We start from the raw sequence: 21286 nt of genomic DNA, 5'->3' as shown, positions 1-21286 counted from the left end.
GAAACTACCTTCGGCAGAAAGGAAGGAACAGGCCGCAAAACAACCCGCTCCTTTGAAAACTCCAGGAAGGGAGCCCTACAAGAGAAAGCCTGAAGCTCCGACACCCGTCTAGCGGAAGTAATGGCCACCAAAAAGACCGACTTCAGCGTAAGGTCCTTCAACGAACAGCCATCCAACGGCTCGAAAGGAGGGCGCACTAGAACAGAGAGAACCAGATTGAGATCCCAAGAGGGAATCGAGGGCCTTATGGGAGGCCTGAGCAACTTGGCCGCCCTAAGAAAGCGAATCACATCAGGAATGGCTGACAAACGCTGACCTGTCACCAGCCCCCGAAAAGCCGACAGGGCCGCCAGATGAACCCGAAGAGAAGACCAGGCCAGGCCCCTATCCAGGCCATCCTGCAAAAACTCTAGAATGTTAGGCAGAGAAGCGCGAAAGGAGACCACTCCCCGCGCTCGGCACCATTCCTCAAACAGACGCCAAACCCGTACATAAGCCCGAGAGGTAGAAAGCCTCCGGGACCCCAAAAGTGTAGAGATCACCTTGTCGGAATATCCCTTCTTACTCAGGCGGCCCCTTTCAAGAGCCAAGCCGTAAGACAAAAGGGAGACGGGTCGAACATGGGAATGGGACCCTGCGTCAGAAGATCGCACTCGAGAGGCAGAGGAAGAGGATCCGCCACCAGATGCCTCACCAGATCCGCATACCACGGACGACGAGGCCAATCCGGAGCCACCAAGACCACCAGCCCCGGATGGCGAACAATGCGAAGCAGTACTCTGCCTACTAATGGCCAAGGAGGGAACACATACAACAGCCCCTCCGTTGGCCACGGTTGGACCAGAGCATCCAGACCCTCGGCCAGACCGTCCCTGCGACGACTGAAGAAGCGGGGTACTTTGGTGTTGCCACTTGTAGCCATCAGATCCATCAGGGGCTGCCCCCAAGCACGCACTAGCAACTGAAACGCCTCGGCGCCGAGACACCACTCTCCCGGATCCAAGAAGTGACGACTGAGGAAGTCCGCCTGAACGTTTTCTACCCCGGCAATGTGAGAGGCCGAGAGGTCCAGAAGATGCGACTCCGCCCAAACCATGAGCCGAGCCGCCTCCTGCGCCACTAGAGTGCTCTTGGTGCCCCCCTGACGATTGACATAAGCCACCGCCGTGGCATTGTCCGACAGGACTCTGACCGACTTGCCCAACAAAAGGGAGTGGAAAGCCAACAGCGCCAGCCGGACCGCCCTGGTCTCCAACACGTTGATCGACCAGGAGGCCTCCTCCGTGGACCAGGTTCCCTGAGCAGAGTGACCCAGACACTGGGCCCCCCAACCCAGGAGACTCGCATCCGTAAGGAGCACCGTCCACTGCGGAAGATCCAGACCCACCCCCTGAACTAGGTGAGGGGTCCGGAGCCACCAACGCAGACTGCAGCGCGCCAAGCCTCGCAGGGGAACCGGAACATCCATCCCGTGCCTCTGGGGAGACCACCTCCGGAGCAGAGCATACTGAAGAGGACGCATGTGGGCCCGCGCCCACCTCACCACGTCCAGGGACGCCGCCATCGACCCCAGGACCTGGAGGAAATCTCGCGCCCGAGGACACCGGGACGCCAAAAGCAGGCGAATCTGAGACTGCAATTTGCTCACCCGGGCCTCTGGGAGGAAGACCTTCCCCAAGGAGGTGTCGAACAGCACCCCGAGGTACTCCAGACGCTGAGCCGGAACCAACCGACTCTTGGAAAGGTTGACCACCCAGCCCAGCGACCGGAGAAACTCCACCACCCGAGCCGTAACCCGGTAGCTTTCCTGCAACGACTTGGCCCGAATTAACCAGTCGTCCAGGTAGGGGTGTACCAGAATGCCCTCCGACCGCAAGGCTGCCGCGACGACCACCATCACCTTGGTGAACGTCCGGGGAGCCGTGGCCAGCCCAAAGGGAAGCGCACAGAACTGATAGTGCCGACCCAAGATCGCAAAGCGCAGGAAACGCTGATGAGAGGTCCGAATAGGAACATGCAAGTAGGCCTCCGTCAGATCGAGAGAAGTGAGAAACTCCCCCGGCTGAACCGCCAGAATGACCGACCGCAGCGTTTCCATACGGAAAGAGGGAACCTTGAGAGCCCTGTTGACCCCTTTCAAATCGAGGATGGGCCGAAAAGTCCCCTCCTTCTTGGGCACCACAAAGTAAATGGAGTACCTGCCCGTGCCCCACTCCGGGGGGGGCACCGGAACTACTGCCCTGAGATCTAGCAAGCGCTGAAGGGTCTGGCGAAAAGCCTGCTTCTTCCCCGGAGTCTGACACGGAGAAGCGAGGAAAAAATCCGGCAGAGAGCGGGCGAACTCCAGGGCATAACCGTCCCGCACCACCTCCAGGACCCACTGATCGGACGTGATCTCGGCCCATTTGGGAAAAAAGTCGCGCAGCCGGGCCCCCACCGGAACCAAGGGGGGCGCCGGCAAGGCGTCATTGTGCAGGACGGGAAGCGGGGGAACCGGCGGAGGGGTTCCCTGCCCCCCGACGGGCCCCCCGAAAGGGCTGCATGCGCTGGAAGAACCGACCCCGGGAAAACCCCGGAGACTGGAAAGAAGCAGCCCCACGCCCAGGGCGATACTTGCGAAATTCCCGCAAACGCCCCCGGGCCGCACCCCCCCGAGACGCCGGGCGGGCACGGTCCTCCGGCAAACGGGGAACTTTCGAGTCCGACAGAGTCTGAATTAACTTATCCAAGTCCTCTCCAAATAAAAACGACCCCCGAAAGGGAAATTTAGTAAGCTTAGCTTTGGACGCAGCATCCGCCGCCCAAGCGCGCAGCCACAACACACGCCTTGCGGCCACGCCAAAAGCCATGGACTTAGCCGAGATCCGCACCAAGTCATACAGAGCATCCGAGAGGAATGAGGCAGCCATCTCAATCTTTGCTACCTCCTGATCCACCAGAGACCAGTCGTCAGACTCTCGATCCAAGACCCGCTCCGCCCACCGAAACACGGCGCGAGCGACCAGTCCCCCACAAATAGCCGCCTGGACCCCAAAAGCAGAGACTTGAAAATTTTGCTTAAGGATGTTCTCCAATTTGCGCTCCTCAGAGTCCCGCAAGGCAGAACCGCCCTCAACAGGCACGGTATGCCGCTTGGAAATAGCCGAGACCACCGCATCGACGACTGGCGAAGCTAACGTAGCCCGATCCCCTTCAGGAATGGGATACAGGCGAGCCATGCTGCGCGCCAGCCGAAACGGCGTCTCCGGCGTTTTCCACTGCTCAAGAATAATATCCCGAATATCCTGATGCATAGGAAAAGAGCGGGAAACGGAACGGATCCCTCGTAACAGAGGGTCCCCCACACGCGGAGTCTCCGGCGGCGCGTCCTCAAAACGCAAAGCCGAAGAAACCTGTTGAATAAGGTCAGGCAGCTCATCTCTCTGAAAAAGGCGCACCACGGACGCCTCGTCACTGGAGAACGGGAAACCCGACAACCCGCCGCCAGCTTCCGTCCCCTCCAGAGGGTCCTGGAATTCCTCAGAAGGGTCCAGGTCCTCCTCCATACCGACACGTTCCTCCGACCACAAATCCTCGTCCCACGACACCCGCGGACGCTTGGACAAGAGAGGCGGCGGAGGGGACGTCACGTCAGACGAGAGAGGCAAAGCCGCAGGGAGCGCGGAGGAAACCCCACCCCCCGAGACCCCCTGGGCGCAACCGGGACCCCCAGCCGCCTGAAAATAGGCTTTGCATAATGAAAAGAAAAAATCAGGGGAAAAACCCCCCGAGGGTCCCAAGGGACTCCCTGCCACAGCAGGGGACCCAGCAGAAACCTGCCCCTGCTTAGACAAAACAGGGGGAAGGTCACCTGAGGTGGAAGACAAAATGGAGGGGCCAGACAGAGAAGATGGCGTCTTTCCCGCCAAAACAGCTCCCTCCACAGCCTGAAGCGGCTGAGAGACCTGAATAGTCTCAGCCGCTAAAACAGGCAAGCCGGCATCAGCTGTCAAAATATCAGCTGAGAGGGAATCCTCTAAAACCCGACCGTCGGCGGCTCGGGGAATCCCTCCGTGGGCGGACGGAGAAGACCGGGCTTCTCCACCGTTCCCTGCCGACTCGCGAGGCACCATCGGCGGGGAGCTCTGGGCGCCTGCAGCCGCTGCCGACGGAGCTCCTCCACCGCACCGGCCTGAACACCGCTTGCACAGGCCGGCCGCGAGTGCCTCGCGTCTGGAGCACAATGAGCACTTTTTCCCTTTAGAAGTGCTCATTGCTCCATACGCGACCTAGCTGTAAAAAAGTGCCGGTTAGTTGAAAAAATACAGTAAAATACAGTTTTCTTAAAGGGATACAACCCTCCAGACCAGCACTACCTCAGGATTTTTTTTTTTTTTTTTTTTTTTTTTACAGAACAGACTCCACAGGCTCTCGAAGCAATATGCCTTGCTTGATTTAGGGGGCAAGGCTTACTGCTGAGGCTCCTCTAAAAAAATATGGGGAGGTGGAGGAAGTGGGGGGAGGGACCCCGCTCGTGACCCGCCGGGTTTGACACCCCCGAGGTCGGACGAACCCCCAAACAGAGTCCGTCCAAGCTCCGTCCGGCTAAAAACAGGGACAATAAACCTCTAAACAAATTCCAACAGCCCTACCAAGGGAGATGGGTACAGATCACTCAACACCTGCTGGAGACTGAAAGAAGACTGAGGGAAATAGAGAGGAGGGGCTAGGATATACTGTCCCAAAGTTTTGTTTTCAGTCTCCACCTGCTGGTCATGATTAGATATATACCCAATCGTAAAGTTAACCTCTACTGGTCTGGAGAGTGCTAAAGAATAACAGTTTATATACCGCAATCCCATGAAGTTCTATGATATGGTAGATTTTCAAGTGATATTGTATTCTAATTGTTTGATATTTACTGTACACTTGTGAATTATAAAATGAATAAAGAATTAAAAAAACAAACAAACTTTGTAACCTGGTTTAAGAATAATTCTAAATTTCTTCTCAAGACAACCACACCTCCCTTTACTTTTTCATGTTACCCATTCAACAGTCATCCTTTGCCTTACATTGCTAGCACGGGGCAGAAGCTTGAGACACCATTAGCCCACACTCTCTCCAACCATTATGGCACATAACGCATAACAATCCTATAAACAAATTGCTAAACAGTTGCTCATCAAAAACCCATCCTTCTGGTCTTGTTTCTAGCCAGCTGGAAAATGTCTTTAGGCATCATACCATCCCGGCAGTATCAACATCTTTCAACCTCATGCACCTGTGCAAATACATGCCTTTACAAAACCCAGGCCTAAACCCACTGTCCATCGCACTAAATTTGGCATCTAAAACTGGTAATTCCGTGCATGCAGAACTAATCTGCGTAACTGCATAAGATGTTGTGGCTCGGGCTTGTACACTGGTCCTGACCTCTCAGACCCAGCTTCCTCAGAACAGATGAATGTCCACTTGCTCTGTTTTGGTTCTGCCAACTGCACAACTTCGGGCACCAACTCTGACCCTATAGAGATTTTTTTTCTCTTTTTTTTTTCACAAATCATGCTGCACACAAGTGTGCACATGCTCACTCCCAGCTCTGTCTCTCATAGAGGCACAATATCAGGGCTACACATTTCCAGCACATCAGACCTATTTGGGTTCCAAGATTAGCCTGCCTGCCATCAGCCAGAAACTAGTTTCTCACAACAGCACACTGTCTCACAAGGCCCCTGCCTCAACTAAATCAGGATTCCTAGGAGCAATCACTTTCCACTGGCCTGCACTATTCTAGTTTTGGCCCTGGCAAGGTAAAAGAAGAAACTCAAATTTTTTAACCTTCAGGTTACATTATTCATAAATACAATAAGATTTGAACTAAAGAAAAATAGAAAAATAAAGAGAGGCATCTGAGGCTGAATGTCCTTGCTAGCATGGCATAAGCTGCATTGCCCCACTTCACTCCAGTGGCTTCCAGAGCAGGAAGACCTCTTCGCCCATGATAAGGTAGACTCCATGGTTCCTGCACTGTTCTCATGCGAGTCATGCACTCACAAACGAAAGCCTCTGTGTCAACTCAGCATTGCACAAGACAGCGACTCTTGCCAGAAAGTCACCCGCTGCCTCAGGAACTGCTCCTGGTCTTGGCGGCAACTCAATGAATACTACTTACCACCTCTTTAGTGAAGGCAGCTCCCAGTTGAAAATCCTTCTCTGTGCTGATGCTTCTGCTCCCAAGTGGAACTCTTCTGTGAGAGGATATTTAAATTTTTCTTCTCCCCTTCACCCCTTTTAATATTTGCCATTAAAAGTTCCAGAAGGATAGGATCAACAGATGTCAACCCCTGAGGCTCACAGGGAAGGGGGGAAAAACCCATACTCCTGTGTTTCCCCTTCCAGAACCCCTGAACTTTATGTCTGGTAACTATCTGCTAAAGACAGAGAAATATCTCTGGTTTGAGCCTGTATTGCACCCTTGTAGGTCACAGCTCAAATTTGATTGGTTCTGTATCCCATCTGCTGATTTGCAGACATAACCCATTGTTTCTGAACAGGAATGGTCTAGTTTATTAGGGATATAGAAATGTATTTTACAGAAAGCTCTGCATTCAGCTATCATTCATAGTTGCAGTGGTTTCTTTCAGTTTTATGCTTCCCATTCCAGCCTACAAATTGCAATGGTGATTTCAGGCCTAGAATCAAAGAGCATGGCTCTCTTCTGGGTCTGGTACAAGTGTGTTCTAAACTGTACCCAAATCATTGCTACAGAATGACAACCAGAACTTCCTGCTGCCAAAAAGAATAATATCTGCTGCGGCAGTTTTCTGAACACTAAAGTTTTAGCTAGAGGAAGTGCTCCTCAGAGAAGGGCCACATACTTTTTGCAAACATGTTGGGATCCACTGCGGTATTCGTGGTCGAAGGCTGGCAGGACCAGCTGCTGGCGCTTAAACTTGCTCTGCTCCATTCGGGTAAGTGCAGGTGTTGGAGGGTCCCTCCACTCTGGGATGAAAACGATGAAGGACAATGGTTCCTTGGAGCTTTCCAGAAGTGTCTAGTGAAAGGAAAGGGGGCACATTAGCAAAAGCACCTCCTTCACCAACACAATCCATTTACCTTGGTCTTCAAACGGTAAGCTGTTAAGACCTTTAGTGGTAAAGCATCATGCCATGCATTACTGGAAGAGAATTTAGTTGCTTGTAAGGGCATTTACCTCAAAGTGCGTGACCATTGCATCCATCAGCTCCTCACAGAATGGAGGATTTGCTTCAAATGAGCCACTGACAGGGTAGAAATCTAGACATGGCCTGAAAGCAATAAGATACAGTAAAGTGAGGGCTTTCTATTCATTTTTTATGGGTATATGAGTCAGCTGAGACTTATTTCTATTTGACAGAAGGTGAAATATTTTTTCCAGCATGTTTCAATACAAAAAAATCATATACTGGTTTGTCTAATACAACTAACTTAAGACAAGCTAGTGTTAAACGCATCTACCCTTACAGGTGCATCTATTATATGTATGGACCTTCAGACAGCAATCGGTTATATACCACCAGTTGCTTAATGCTTCGTCGGTCCAACCTTTATTAATTCAATGAATCACTCTCCTTAGATAAATGGATGGGGGGGTGGGAAGGGATTATTTTATACTTTAATGATTATAAGTAAGTTTGTCAAGTGATTTGTTTAAAAAAAATTTTTTTTTGATTGTTTATTATACACTTGTTGTAAGATATGAAAATGAATAAAGATTTATTTAAAAAAAAACTTGAATCTCTTAGTATGCCCCAACATATCCGCATTCATTTTTTCAAATCTATAACTTAAACATAAATTTTCCCACCAAAAATTAAAGTTAAGGCGATCCCAGTTCTTCCATTTGCGAATAACCATTTGTATGGCTATCCCGGTCATAATAAAGAAAAGCTGACCTTTATATCTGTCCAATGAGGGCTTCAGATGTAATAGCATCCCACATATGACTACCTCATATGTCAATGGAATTTTCTTTCTATTCTAAGAGGGAATGTACTTTTGACTCTATAGCATGGCTATCTCTCAAACTCCTTATTTTCAAAAGTCACTTTCAAGCTACATCAGGAAGCCTAGCTGGAGCCCTTCCTGGATCAGTTTTCAAAAGCAGTTCTATAGGTAAATAGGTTCAGCTTGTGCTCAGTTCTCAACACCTCCCTTTTTTTCTGTTTACCCCCACCCCACCTTCTTTTCTATTTTATACTGTAGTTACTTTCCAATTATTTTATATTGTATGTATATTGTACACCACTTCTACCTTTTTTAAGACAATATATCAAATTTTATTAAACACCTTTTGAAATTTGTCCCCGAGCTTTTTCAGGAAAAGGCGTGGTGCTAAAAATCTTGTGAGGTTGGACGTTTTGTAAGACATTATTGCAGAAATTATAAAACATTTATGCACTTTCTAGAACGTCAGAACTTACCCTCTGGATCCAAAGTATCCATCTGTGTCCGAAAATGCTGAACAGTATTGTTTAAAGTAGCAGTTCAGGGGCGAGGCAAAGCATTCAAAACTCACACCAAAGAGCTTATGGAGAGTTTCAAACACGTGAACTGGGAGTGCACCTTGCAAGCCAGTGCCTTCATAGAGTCCCACACCAAACATAACCTGTCACACAGAAAGCATGTAAATGACTTCATGCAACCTACTTTGGAAGAAAAGCATGCAGTCAGAGTGCTCTATACCGCCCCCTCACCAAAATAATCTAAAATATTGGGAGACCAGTGGAGGCAATATACCAAAAAAGGTGCCAATCAGCTAACTGCTTTGCTTTCAACTTTCAACTTCTCTGTTGCTGGAACAGACTGCCTGAGTCAATATTCAAATCTAGGCTAAAAGCCCACTTTTTCGAGGCTGCTTTTAACTCGTCTTACCAGTATCTGTTTTAGCCTTCCCCATTTGTCCCGCTTGTCTGTTTTTGATTAGATTATGATCGTCTTACATGTTTAATGTACAGCGCTGCGTATGTCTGGCAGTGCTATACAAATAAGTAGTACTGTAGTAGTAAATTAAATTGCCTAATATTGTATTTTACAGTGCTACAACATTCATGCTTTTTCAAAATAAACTTTCCTTTCTCCCCTATGTACTGAGTACATAAACACTCTCTTCCACCAACCCTGTGAAAAAATTAAAATCGTGTTCCTCCAACTGGGCAAGGAATATTCCTCTTCTCATCTATGGAATGAAATGCTCAGCTTGCCCATATTCAATTAATACTTCAAAGCAACTCATGCAAGGCCTGCTTTAGTGTGTCACCTTTTTTGGATAGTCCTTATACAAAAAATCACCCCTTTCCTCAAAAGTGGATAAAGACCAAAATGACCCATCTAGTCTGCCCAATTGAGATTTATGTTTCCCACATACAGCCCAATACCAATTCCTCCCACATATTTCACCTGATCCAAAACCCCTTTTTCTATGACTCCATGGGGCTCTTTTTCAAAGCATGTTAAAACCCATGCTACTTTGTATGTCTAAGTTCTTTGAAAACAAGACCCCCATATCTCCCAGAATATGAACAAATTATATTACAATGATAGCCTCCCCCCTTGCCATCTTAAAACTTTCTTCCTACAAGATTAGTACTTAAGCTAATACTTAGATTCTCTTCTTTGTTAAAATTCAGCCTCCCCTTGCTCAAAGTAATGTTTAACCATGGTTCCTTCATTCAACACCAAGAATCCAAAACCTCACAACCACAGCCCCAGACTTACAAGAAACCAAAGCAGACAGGGTTAATACCTGATATCGACGAAGAAGACACCAAACCCGGGGAAGAAACTTTTCAAAGCCAGAGTCGTCGATGCAGCTGTACCGATAGAGATACCACTGCAAGAGAAATGTGAAGCACTGCACAGGGTGTGGCAGCAAGCAGGGATTGACTGACAAAGACTATGCCATCTACCCAGGAGTGAAGCAAGTATTGAGATTAGATCATTCATAAGCCCAAAAGTACTGAAGTGAGCATGCAAAAGACGATGCTCACTTCTACTTCTATTGCATCAGTAGAGAAAAACTATATTCTTAAGAGTCGCCCCAGCCCCCCCCCAAAAAAAAAAAAACCATCCCATTGCAAAACCACTGCACATATCCTGACTTGCCATTGTGCTAGACCAGTGATTTCTGAAGCCAGTCCTCTGGACACACCTATTAGAGGCTGACCAAAAACTCAGTTTGTGTGAATGTGGCCCAGTAAGGGCCGTTGGAGAGCGACAGAGCTTGCAGTCTGTATCCCTCTGCTAAACCCACAGTATCCAAGCCAGATATAATTTAAATAATGAAAGATTGTATTTACCTCCAAGCAAGGGAGCCTCCACACATATGGACTGCAGCTAATGAAAACTAAAAGCCACAGTGCTTTTACAGTGGCCAACTTTGCGCCATACTCAGAATGACAGCTGATGTCATAGCTCCACCAAGAGGCTAATTCCTAAGGAGCTTATCGTTCCAGATTTACAGACTTAAAATTCCTGCTAAAAATTTTTATCAAACATTTATTTGGAGCACATTACAGTCCACTGCGCTTAAGTGCACACCCTTCGGACCGGGTCTACACGTGCGCTTAATAGGAATGGGAGTGAGGTTAGGGGAAGGCTGTAGTTAAGCTATGCCCTACAGCTTGAGTGGAAGCGAAGCACTCACTTTCCCAGCTGTCCCAGTGCTTAAGCTGCTGAGTGAAGCCTAGCCATTCCCAGTCAGAATGTGATTGCATTTAACCAGAGTGAACGTAACGTGAAAGAAGAGGTTGGATCTATGACATCAGTGTGCATAAGCGGATTGTGTGCTTATCCGAATTGCAAATATCTGGAGTTTACATCCATTGACTTTAATGTAAAAAAACCAGGACCATGGTGGTAGGCTGCGGGTAACCGAAGCGTGCGCTTAACTGACATGCACTTAGGTGGAGTTGGCTGTATTTACCATATAAACTATTGTGCAAGATCATAACTCCATTACTTGCAATCACAGGTACAAACCCCCCCCCCAAAAAAAAAAAAACCCAAAGTGTAGCCCCAGGACTATCTTACAATCCCTAGTTTTCCCCAATTATGGCAACCATTTTGAGAGCACAGCCAGAGTAGGTGGACCACCAAGATTGGACCTGATAGGGGGTTTCAGGAAGACGGACAACTCCTGTTCAGAGAAGAAAGGAGACAGAGCACAAATTTTCAGATTCCACTGAAAACATGGCCTACAATTAAAATAACATTTAGGTTAAAAAAAAAAAAAAAAATTTTAGGCCAGTTTCAGCACTAAAAATGAACTTTGGTCGGCCTCTAATACCTATCCAATCCAGTCTTCAGAATACCCACAATGAATATGCATGAGATAATTTGACAGAATGGAGGCAATTTTATCTCAAGCATATTTTTTGTGGGTATTCTGAAAAAGCAATGTTACTTACCGTAACAGTTGTTATCCAGGGACAGCAGGCAGCTATTCTCACTAGTGGGTGATGTCATCCGACAGAGCCCCGATACGGACGTCTCACAAGCATGTCTTGCTTGAAGAAACTTAGAAGTTTTGAGATGCCCGCACCGCGCATGCGCCAGTGCCTTCCCGCCCGATGGTCCGGGCGTGTCTCCTCAGTTCAGGTAGCTAGCCGAGAAGCCAACCCAGGGGAGGTGGGTGGGACGTGAGAATAGCTGCCTGCTGTCCCTGGATAACAACTGTTACAGTAAGTAACATTGCTTTATCCCAGGACAAGCAGGCAGGTATTCTCACTAGTGGGTGACCTCCAAGCTAACCTCAATGGGATGGAGGGAGAGTTGGCAACTTAGGAGAATAAATTTTGTAACACTGTTTGGCCAAACTGTCCATCCCGTCTGGAGAAAGTATCCAGACAATAATGAGAGGTGAATGTATGAACCGAGGACCAAGTGGCAGCCTTACAAATCTCCTCAATCGGTGTCGATCTGAGGAAGGCTACAGAGGTTGCCATTGCTCTGACCTTACAGGGAAGGGATAATCCAGCCTGGGCATAGCAGAAAGAGATACAAGCCGCCATCCAGTTGGAGATGGTGCGCTTCGATACAGGTCGTCCCAACTTGTTTGGATCAAAGGAGACGAAAAGTTGAGGAGCAGTTCTGTGTGGTTTGGTGCGATCCAGGTAGAAAGCCAAAGCACGTTTACAGTCCAGAGTATGAAGAGCTGATTCTCCAGAATGAGAATGAGGCTTTGGAAAAAACACTGGAAGTACAATAGATTTGTTGAGATGAAATTCAGAGACCACCTTAGTCAGGAATTTCGGATGAGTGCGAAGGACCACCTTGTCATGATGGAACACTGTGAAAGGAGGATCCGCCACTAAGGCCTGAAGCTCACTGACCCTGCGAGCAGATGTGAGGACCACCAGAAAAAACACTTTCCAGGTGAGAAACTTAAGAGGAGCCTTGTTGAGAGGTTCAAAAGGAGGTTTCATAAGCAGAGAAAGGACAACATTGAGATCCCAAACCACTGAAGGAGGTTTGAGAGGAGGGTTGACATGAAAAAGTCCTTTCATAAATCTAGAAACCACAGGATGAGCAGAGAGAGGTTTCCCTTGTAGAGGCTGATGGAAAGCCGCAATAGCACTCAGGTGGACTCGTATAGATGTAGACTTGAGACCAGACTGAGACAGGTGTAGAAGATAGTCCAATACAGAGGATAGGGAGGCTCGCTGAGGCTCCTTGGAATTGGAAACACACCAGGAAGAAAATCTAGTCCATTTCTGGGAGTAGCATTGACGAGTAGCAGGCTTCCTGGAAGCCTCCAAGACATCCCTCACCGCCTGGGAAAACTGGTGAGGAGTTACGTTGAGAGGAACCAAGCTGTCAGGTGAAGAGACTGCAGGTTGGGATGAAGCAGTGACCCTTGATGTTGAGTAAGTAGTGAAGGAAACACTGGAAGAAGGACCGGCTCCCTGCTGCTGAGTTGAAGCAGAAGGGAGAACCAAGGTTGCCTGGGCCACCGAGGAGCTATCAGAATCATGGTGGCCTGGTCGGATCTCAACTTGACCAGAGTCTTTTGAATGAGAGGAAATGGAGGAAACGCATACAGAAAGCGATTCCCCCAATCCAGCGGGAGGCCGGATGAATGGGAATGTGGGTGTAGGCCTCCTTGAGATCCAGAGAGCATAACCAGTCGTTCCGCTCGAGGAGGGGGTAGAGAGAAGCAAGGGTCAGCATGCGAAACCTCTCCTTGACCAAGAACTTGTTGAGGACCCCAAGGTCCAGTATGGGTGGCAGGTCGCCCGTCTTCTTCGGGACGAGGAAGTACCGGGAGTAAAAACCCCGGTTGTGCTGGTCCACCGGGACCGGCTCGACAGCCCGAAGCCGAAGCAAGGCCTGAGCTTCCTGAAGAAGAAGGGCGGTCTGCGTCAAGTTGGAAGGATACTCTCTTGGAGGGTGGTCCGGAGGGACCCGATGGAATTGAAGAGAGTATCCTTCTCTTACGATGGAAAGGACCCAGAGGTCGGTGGTAATAGCCTCCCATCGATGATAAAAAAGGTGGAGGCGACCCCTGATGGGAAAAACAGGAGGATGCAGAACGAGGTCGGTTATGCTCCCTAGAATAGAGTCAAAACGGCTGAGTAGCCTTCGGTGCAGCCGGCGGCTGAGGTTTCTGCTGAGCCTTTTGGGGAGGCTGTCTCTTCGCCGGTTGCCTCACAGCAGGAGTCTGCCGTGGAGTGTAGCGCCGCTGATAGATCAAAGGCGGTCGAGAAGGTTGAGACTGCTGAGGCTTGGGCTTAGGCCGAAGGATAGATTGGAAAGACTTTTCATGATCTGAAAGTTTCTTGGTAACAGTCTCGATAGACTCGAACAGATCTGCGCCCACACAAGGCACATTGGCAAGTCTGTCTTGGAGGTTCGGATCCATGTCAATTGTTCAAAGCCATGCCAAGCGACGCATGGCGACGGAGCAGGCGGCAGCACGTGCCGAGAGTTCAAAGGCATCGTACGAGGACTGCATCAGCTGGAGACGTAGCTGGGAAAGGGAGGCTACCACTTCCTCGAACTCGAATTGAGCCTGAGAATCAATGTAGGGAGTAAACTTGCGGAGCACCGGCAAGAAGAACTCCAAATATGAAGAAAAAAAGAAGTTATAATTGAGAACTCGTGAAGCCATCATAGAATTCTAGTAGATTCTCCTACCGAACTTGTCCATCGTTCTGCCCTCTCGTCCCGGTGGTACAGAGGCATAGACCTGGGAGGGATGAGAACGCTTGAGAAAGGACTCGACCAGCAGGGATTGGTGAGAGAGTTGAGCGCCCTCAAACCCCTTGTGATGGACAATGCGGTATCTGGCATCCAATTTGCTCGGGACCGCAGGAATGGAGTACGGCGTCTCAAAACATCGCATAAATGTTTGATCCAGCAATTTATGGAGAGGAAGCCGAAGAGACTCTGCAGGAGGATTAGGCAAGTGCATGGTGTCGAGATACTCCTTAGAATGCCGAGACCCAGTGTCCAAAGTCACATCCAAGTCATCAGCCATTTGCCGGAGGAAGGAAGAAAAAGACAATTGGTCTGCCAGTACCGGCCTCCGAGACGGACTGGATGAAGTGGAAGCCTCAGGATCCAGAGAGGCTTGGGAGCGACAAGGAGAATAAGAGGTAGATGGTTCCTCGTACTCCGGCCCCTCCGGGGGAGATAAATCAGAAGAGGAGTACCCCAGACGTGGCAGCTTCTTCTGCGGCGAAACCTCAGAATGGCGCGAGGAGTGCCGAGATGAGTGCCTGGATCAATGCCCCTCCAGGTGCCTGGAGGGAGAGCGAGAATGGCGATACTTCGCATGGTCCCTTGAAGCTTCCAGCGAATGAATGGGACTGGAAGCGGTAGATCGAAGGGGCGGGATGGATGCCGCCTCACGCGAGGCAGCCCAGGCCTGGTATGGAGTGCGGAAGAACTCCTCCTGCGATTTACTATGCCCAGGACTTCGATTATCAATCGGTGGAACAGCCCCGTGTTGGCGCGGAGGCGTAATGGGCTATAAAGGAGGCATGTCGCTAAAGGAAGCCCGCCTCGAGGGACCGGCCGCCCTTCGCCGCTCCTCCTCGTCAAGCAACAAGATCGATCGACGAGGAGGAGGGGGCGGTCCACCCCCTGGGATTGGGATCGGGAGGTCACCCTGGATGGAGGCGATTAACCTGGGCCCCATAGTTTGCATGAGCTCGACAAACTGAGCTTCCAGCAGGGACCGTAGCGAAGCCGATATGGAGGAATCCGCACCGAAAGGGTGGCCTCCAGCACGGTCTTCGCGCTCCTTCGTGGTCGAGTGCTTCTGCTTGGAAGCTTTCGGCACCTTAATGACCACAGGTGGAATAGTGGAAGGCGGTACCTGAGCCGAGGAGACGGGAACAGGCACCGGCGCCGAACTCGGGGCCGAAGCCGGAGTAAACGAAGCCGGCTTCAGAAGGCCCGGAGTAGCAGGAGTAGTCACTGGCTTCGCATGGACAGGCGAAGCGGCCGATGAAGTCGAAGCCGAAGGTTCCTTAGCAGTTTCCATCTTGAACATCGACTCCCACAACAGACAGAGCCGCTTAAACGCCCGCGCTATTAGAGTGGAACAAGGCCGGCACGATTTCGGGAAATGTTCTGGACCAAGACACTGCAGGCAGCATCGATGCGGGTCCGTCAGCGAAATCGCGCGCTGGCACTTGCTACACTTTTTAAAACCGGTGATTGGCCGGGACATAGGCCGAATAAGCTCCGCCACAAGATCGAAGGAGCTGGGCCTGAGCCACGTGGCCGACCCGGCCGACTCGCCGGAAGAAAAAAATTTTTTTTTTTTTTGAATAAAAGAAAGAAAATACACGAAAAAGAGTAAAAGAAACCCAAAATCGCGGAATTTAGAAGGCAAAAACGGGAATTCAGTCAGCGCAGAATTGAAGTAAAACTTCTCAGCTCCGCGGAAAGAAAAGAACTGAGGAGACACGCCCGGACCATCGGGCGGGAAGGCACTGGCGCATGCGCGGTGCGGGCATCTCGAAACTTCTAAGTTTCTTCAAGCAAGACATGCTTGTGAGACGTCCGTATCGGGGCTCTGTCGGATGACATCACCCACTAGTGAGAATACCTGCCTGCTTGTCCTGGGATAACCTGTATATGTCGCAAAGACTGGATTGAGAATCCTTTTGTTAGAGGAATATCTGTTTATTCCTGTTCCAACCCTCAGACTTGGTATATTTCTCATCCCAGTGCTTGAAGGCTTAGCTCTTCTCTCCTAGTGGAATTCTCTCACCCTCTCTCCATCCTAGAAAGTTACTGCACTTGACCTATTGCCCAATGTTTTAAAGCTTCCACACTAGGCACAGGACATACCAGCTTACTGAAGTAGTTGCGGCTCACTTTCACCATCTCACCATTGTAACGCAGGCAGGCAGTGCTATTTTCTATGTGTTTTTCCAATTGTATGTCCACATTAGGCAAGGGTGGAGAAGGGATCGACAATCTCACCGGATAACAGTAGACCAGCCGATCTTGAATTTCAGAGTTTTCCACTTCCTCTGTATATTAAACGCAGGAGAAAAAAATGGTTACTGCGGATGGACACCACTAGATGGGCCATTTGGCCTTTATCTGCCATCATGTTTCTATGTTACTAAGAAGACAATCCAATCTGGAACAATCTCTTTATCTGAAACAACCCCTCCCCCATTCTCCATACCACTAAAAAAATTTTAAAAAAGAGAGCTTACATGCATCATTTCTCCAAGACAATACCACTAGTAGAATTCTATACTTCAGATCTCTATTGTAACTACACCTCTTCCATCTGTTTGCAGCTTACTAGTACCAGGGAGATACTGGGTGGTTTGTGGAAGTGTATTAAAACCACCAGCTTTTACCATTCTATACTTTTCTCTCCCCTTTTCTACCCATCAAACTGAACTCTCCATGCTGCTCGCCTTAGTTCCCTTCCACTGCTTTACCACTACTAGGTCTGTAGAAGAGCTCCTAAGGTGGCTTGCTCCATTACCAGGTATGTTGTTCTCCTTGAGAAGGGCAAGGTGCTTCTCACGAATCCGTTTCACATATTCACATGATATGTGGTAAATTTTACTGCAGATCCCTTCAACGGAGTCTTTTGCTACTGCTGTCATATGTGGGCCGCACTGCTTCCGCAGATGTTCCAGTCTGTCCTGGAAGGGTAGAGGAATGTGAACAAGGAATAAGCAGCAAAGGAAGAAAATATACAAGGATCAGTCCCGCACACAAACATAGAGGTGAGCAAAACTGGGAGAAAGGGAAAGAGTGAGCACTAAGGAAAGATCCAAAATTAAAGTAGATGAAAAAAGAAAGATAAATGAGCAAGAAACCTGAAAAGGGGAAAAAGTAGAGGAGTTAAGAAAAAAAGGGGGAGACAACACAAAGAAAAGACCTCACTCTGGGCTCACACTTTCATTGCCCTAAGCTTTGTGTGCCAGATCATCATGGTTCTATCTAGCATACTCACTTTCCAGACATAGGGCTAGATTCACTAAGAACAATGATTGTGTCCCAATCACTTTGAAACCCCAAACTGATTTACTAACCTTACTCCCGATCCGATCCGTGCATGCAAATAAGGGGGAATGTAGGAAGGCAGCAATTCACTAAAAAATTTCAGGAACACCGACTGGGATGGCCGATCAAAAAATAAGCGACTGCTGAGGACTAGTCGCTCATGTCCTTTCCAACTGCCCCGATTCTCCTGCCCTTCCCCGCAGTGCGAGCCCGTAGTTTTAACCCACGGGTTTAAAGCAGGTTAAAACCATGGGCTTGCGAAGTAAAGTTTATTTTTAAAGTTTCAAGCTCTGTAAACATGCGCAGACCATCTAAAGGCAAAGATGGTCTGCGCAAGCATCGGGATCGCTCTTCAGCAATCTATGCAGTCAGTTGGGGCCATGACTCCGATCGCCCCCATTTGCATGAGGACGCGTTGTGAATCGGGTGGCCGGCAACCTCACGGATCGGATCCGTGAGGTTAGTAAATCTAGCCCTTAGTCCTTAAATAGTATCAGCAATGCTAGGAAGTGTCCTTGAAAAAGCATTTAGCAAAACATGTTGGCTGTGACTTCCCAGACTACAAAATTGCTAAGCTAAGTAATTCCAATTATATATTTGGAAAGTTTATTGAAATATTGGAAGATACATTGAGATACATTAGTAATTTAACACCTATTCCAATAAAAGAATCAACTAATCAATCCTTATGGATAAACTCCAGGATTCAAATTGGCGGAGTTCAAGTCTTATGGAAGCACTGGATTATTGCTGGCATAAGAACTTTAAATGATGTTATTTCAGAAGGTAAACTGCTGAATTTTTCACAACTGCACCATAAATTTGGTCTTAATAAATCACAAAGTTTTAAATGGTTGCAGTTGAAGCAGGCTATTCAGGTAGGGTTCCCTGAATGGAAAACTTTTAATAATCAATATAGTTTGGAGTTCCTATGCTTTCAGGCAGACTTCTTGGGACATCAAGCTGCGCAGTGGTTTAAATTATTATCTGGATTTCTTAATAAAAAACTAGTCTTAAAGATATTTGGAGCATTGAGATTAAGTATCAGATTTCTGCTTCTCAATGGCCACGCATTTGGTCCTGGAGAATGAGATGTACAGTGTCAGTATCTATGAGACAAACCTGGTTCTTTTTGTTGCATAGAGCTTTTTGGACCCCTGTTCGTTTACAGAAGTTAGATAGCTCTAGATCTAATAGATGCTGGCACTGTAATCTAGAAGCGGGGACTTTAGATTATCTACTTTTTCATTGTCCCTGCATTATGAACTTTTGGAATTCAATTTGGTCTCAAATAAATTGTTTATTAGAAAACCATGTTGCTTTATCCTATGATACTGTTCTGTTTGGAATGTCTATGAGGAGAAAAAGCACAGTTACTTACCGTAACAGGTGTTATCCAGGGACAGCAGGCAGATATTCTTGACTGATGGGTGACGGCACCGACGGAGCCCCGGTACGGACAATTTTAGAGTGATTGCACTCTAAGAACTTGGAAAGTTCTAGCAGGCCGCACCGCGCACGCGCGAGTGCCTTCCCGCCCGACAGAGGCGAGCGGTCCCCAGTTAGGATAAGCCAGCTAAGAAGCCAACCCGGGGAGGAGGGTGGGACGCAAGAATATCTGCCTGTTGTCCCTGGATAACACCTGTTACGGTAAGTAACTGTGCTTTATCCCAGGACAAGCAGGCAGCATATTCTTGACTGATGGGTGACCTCCAAGCTAACAAAAAGAGGGATGGAGGGAAGGTTGGCCATTAGGAAAACAAATTTTGCAAAACAGATTGGCCGAAGTGTCCATCCCGTCTGGAGAATGCATCCAGACAATAGTGAGATGTAAAAGTGTGAACTGAGGACCAAGTAGCAGCCTTGCAGAGTTCCTCAATAGGCGTGGAACGGAGGAAAGCCACAGATGCTGCCATAGCTCTAACTCTATGGGCCGTGACAGAACCTTCCAGTGTCAGTCCGGACTGAGCATAACAAAATGAAATGCACGCTGCAAGCCAATTTGACAACGTACGTTTAGTAACAGGACGTCCTAATTTATTCGGATCAAAGGACAGAAAGAGTTGGGGAGATGATCTGTGGGGCTTAGTACGCTCTAAATAGTAAGCTAGAGCCCGCTTACAGTCCAAAGTATGCAGAGCCCGTTCTCCAGAATGCGAGTGAGGTTTCGGAAAGAAGACAGGCAGAATAATAGATTGGTTGAGATGGAATTCAGAGACAACCTTAGGGAGAAACTTTGGATGTGTACGCAGAACCACCTTGTCATGATGAAAGACAGTAAAAGGTGGATCTGCAACTAGTGCATGTAGCTCACCGACCCTCCTGGCAGAGGTAAGAGCAATAAGGAAAAGTACCTTCCAAGTGAGAAACTTGAAAGAAGCGGTAGCCAAAGGTTCAAATGGAGGCTTCATTAAGGCTGAAAGAACTACATTGAGATCCCAGATAACAGGAGGGGCTTTAAGAGGTGGTTTCACATTGAAAAGACCCCGCATGAATCTGGACACCAAGGGATGAGCTGAGAGGAGTTTTCCATGAACTGGCTCATGAAAAGCCGCAATAGCACTGAGGTGGACTCTGATGGAAGTAGACTTGAGGCCAGAGTCAGACAAAGAAAGAAGATAATCCAACAACGTCTCCACTGCGAGGGAAGTGGGATCAAAATGATGAAGAAGACACCAGGAAGAAAATCGAGTCCACTTTTGATGGTAACATTGCAGAGTGGCCGGTTTCCTGGATGCGTCTAGAATGGAGCGAACGGGCTGAGACAAAAGAGTATCAGTCGAAGTCAGCCCGAGAGATACCAAGCTGTCAGGTGCAGAGACTGGAGGTTGGGATGCAGAAGGGTCTCCTGATGTTGCGTAAGCAGAGAAGGAAACAGTGGAAGAAGAAAAGGCTCCCTGGAACTGAGTTGAAGTAGAAGGGAGAACCAATGTTGCCTGGGCCACCGTGGAGCAATCAGAATCATGGTGGCTCGTTCCCTCTTGAGCTTGAACAAGGTTCTTAACATGAGAGGCAGAGGAGGGAAAGCGTACAGGAACAGATTGGACCAATCGAGGAGAAATGCATCCGCTGTCAGACGGTGAGGAGAGTAGAGTCTGGAGCAGAAGAGGGGCAGCTGGTGATTGTGAGGAGCTGCAAAGAGGTCTATCTGAGGAGTGCCCCACTGAGCGAAGATGGACTGTAGAGTCAAAGGATCGAGTGTCCACTCGTGAGGCTGGAGAATTCTGCTGAGCTTGTCTGCTAAGGAATTCTGTTCTCCCTAAATGTAGATAGCTTTCAGGAATAGTTGGTGATCTGTGGCCCAAGCCCAAATCTTCTGGGCTTCCTGGCACAAGAGGCGAGAGCCTGTCCCACCCTGCTTGTTGATGTAGTACATCGCAACTTGATTGTCTGTGCACAGCAGGAGGACCTGAGGAAAGAGAAGATGTTGGAAGGCCTTGAGGGCATAAAACAGCGCTCTGAGTTCCAGGAAATTGATGTGATGTTTCATTTCCTGGGCTGTCCAAAGTCCTTGAGTTTGGAATTCGTTCAAATGAGCTCCCCAGGCATAAGGGGAGGCGTCGGTGGTGATAACAAGTTGATGAGGAGGTAGATGAAACAGAAGACCTCTGGAGAGATTTGAGGATATCAACCACCATTGTAGAGACTGACGAAGAGATGATGTCACAGATATGTGTCGTGAGCAAGGATCCGTCGCTTGGGACCACTGGGTAGCTAGGGTCCATTGAGGAGTGCGCAGGTGAAGACGTGCGAGGGGTGTGACATGAACTGTGGA

At 48.6% G+C, this 21286-nt stretch overlaps 1 protein-coding gene and 1 long non-coding RNA gene across 5 annotated transcripts in view; one reads left to right on the top strand and one right to left on the bottom strand.

Annotated features, from left to right (window-relative positions):
* Positions 1-21286, bottom strand: part of PCIF1 (PDX1 C-terminal inhibiting factor 1) — a 104529-nt gene that overhangs the window by 19781 nt on the left and 63462 nt on the right. For all 3 annotated transcript variants that reach the window (XR_004536468.1, XM_033914503.1, XM_033914504.1), the window contains exons 10-15: positions 16985-17147; positions 16327-16511; positions 9767-9853; positions 8445-8629; positions 7196-7289; positions 6861-7036 (exon numbers count right to left, since the gene is read on the bottom strand). Coding sequence is in view for 2 of the 3 variants with exons in the window: in XM_033914503.1 (XP_033770394.1) it covers positions 6861-7036; positions 7196-7289; positions 8445-8629; positions 9767-9853; positions 16327-16511; positions 16985-17147 (890 nt within the window). In the remaining variant the exon portion in view is untranslated. The remainder of the gene's footprint in view (positions 1-6860; positions 7037-7195; positions 7290-8444; positions 8630-9766; positions 9854-16326; positions 16512-16984; positions 17148-21286) is intronic.
* LOC117345610 overlaps positions 1-21286 on the top strand; it is a 66570-nt gene that overhangs the window by 32890 nt on the left and 12394 nt on the right. For both annotated transcript variants that reach the window (XR_004536471.1, XR_004536469.1), the window contains one exon: positions 17074-17231. This is a non-coding gene — a long non-coding RNA (uncharacterized LOC117345610). The remainder of the gene's footprint in view (positions 1-17073; positions 17232-21286) is intronic.

Source organism: Geotrypetes seraphini, chromosome 11 (genome assembly GCF_902459505.1).
Source record: "Geotrypetes seraphini chromosome 11, aGeoSer1.1, whole genome shotgun sequence".
In the NCBI taxonomy this organism is placed as follows: domain Eukaryota; kingdom Metazoa; phylum Chordata; class Amphibia; order Gymnophiona; family Dermophiidae; genus Geotrypetes; species Geotrypetes seraphini.
Note: the sequence above shows the minus strand (reverse complement) of the source record. Positions and strands in the feature narration are given on the sequence as shown.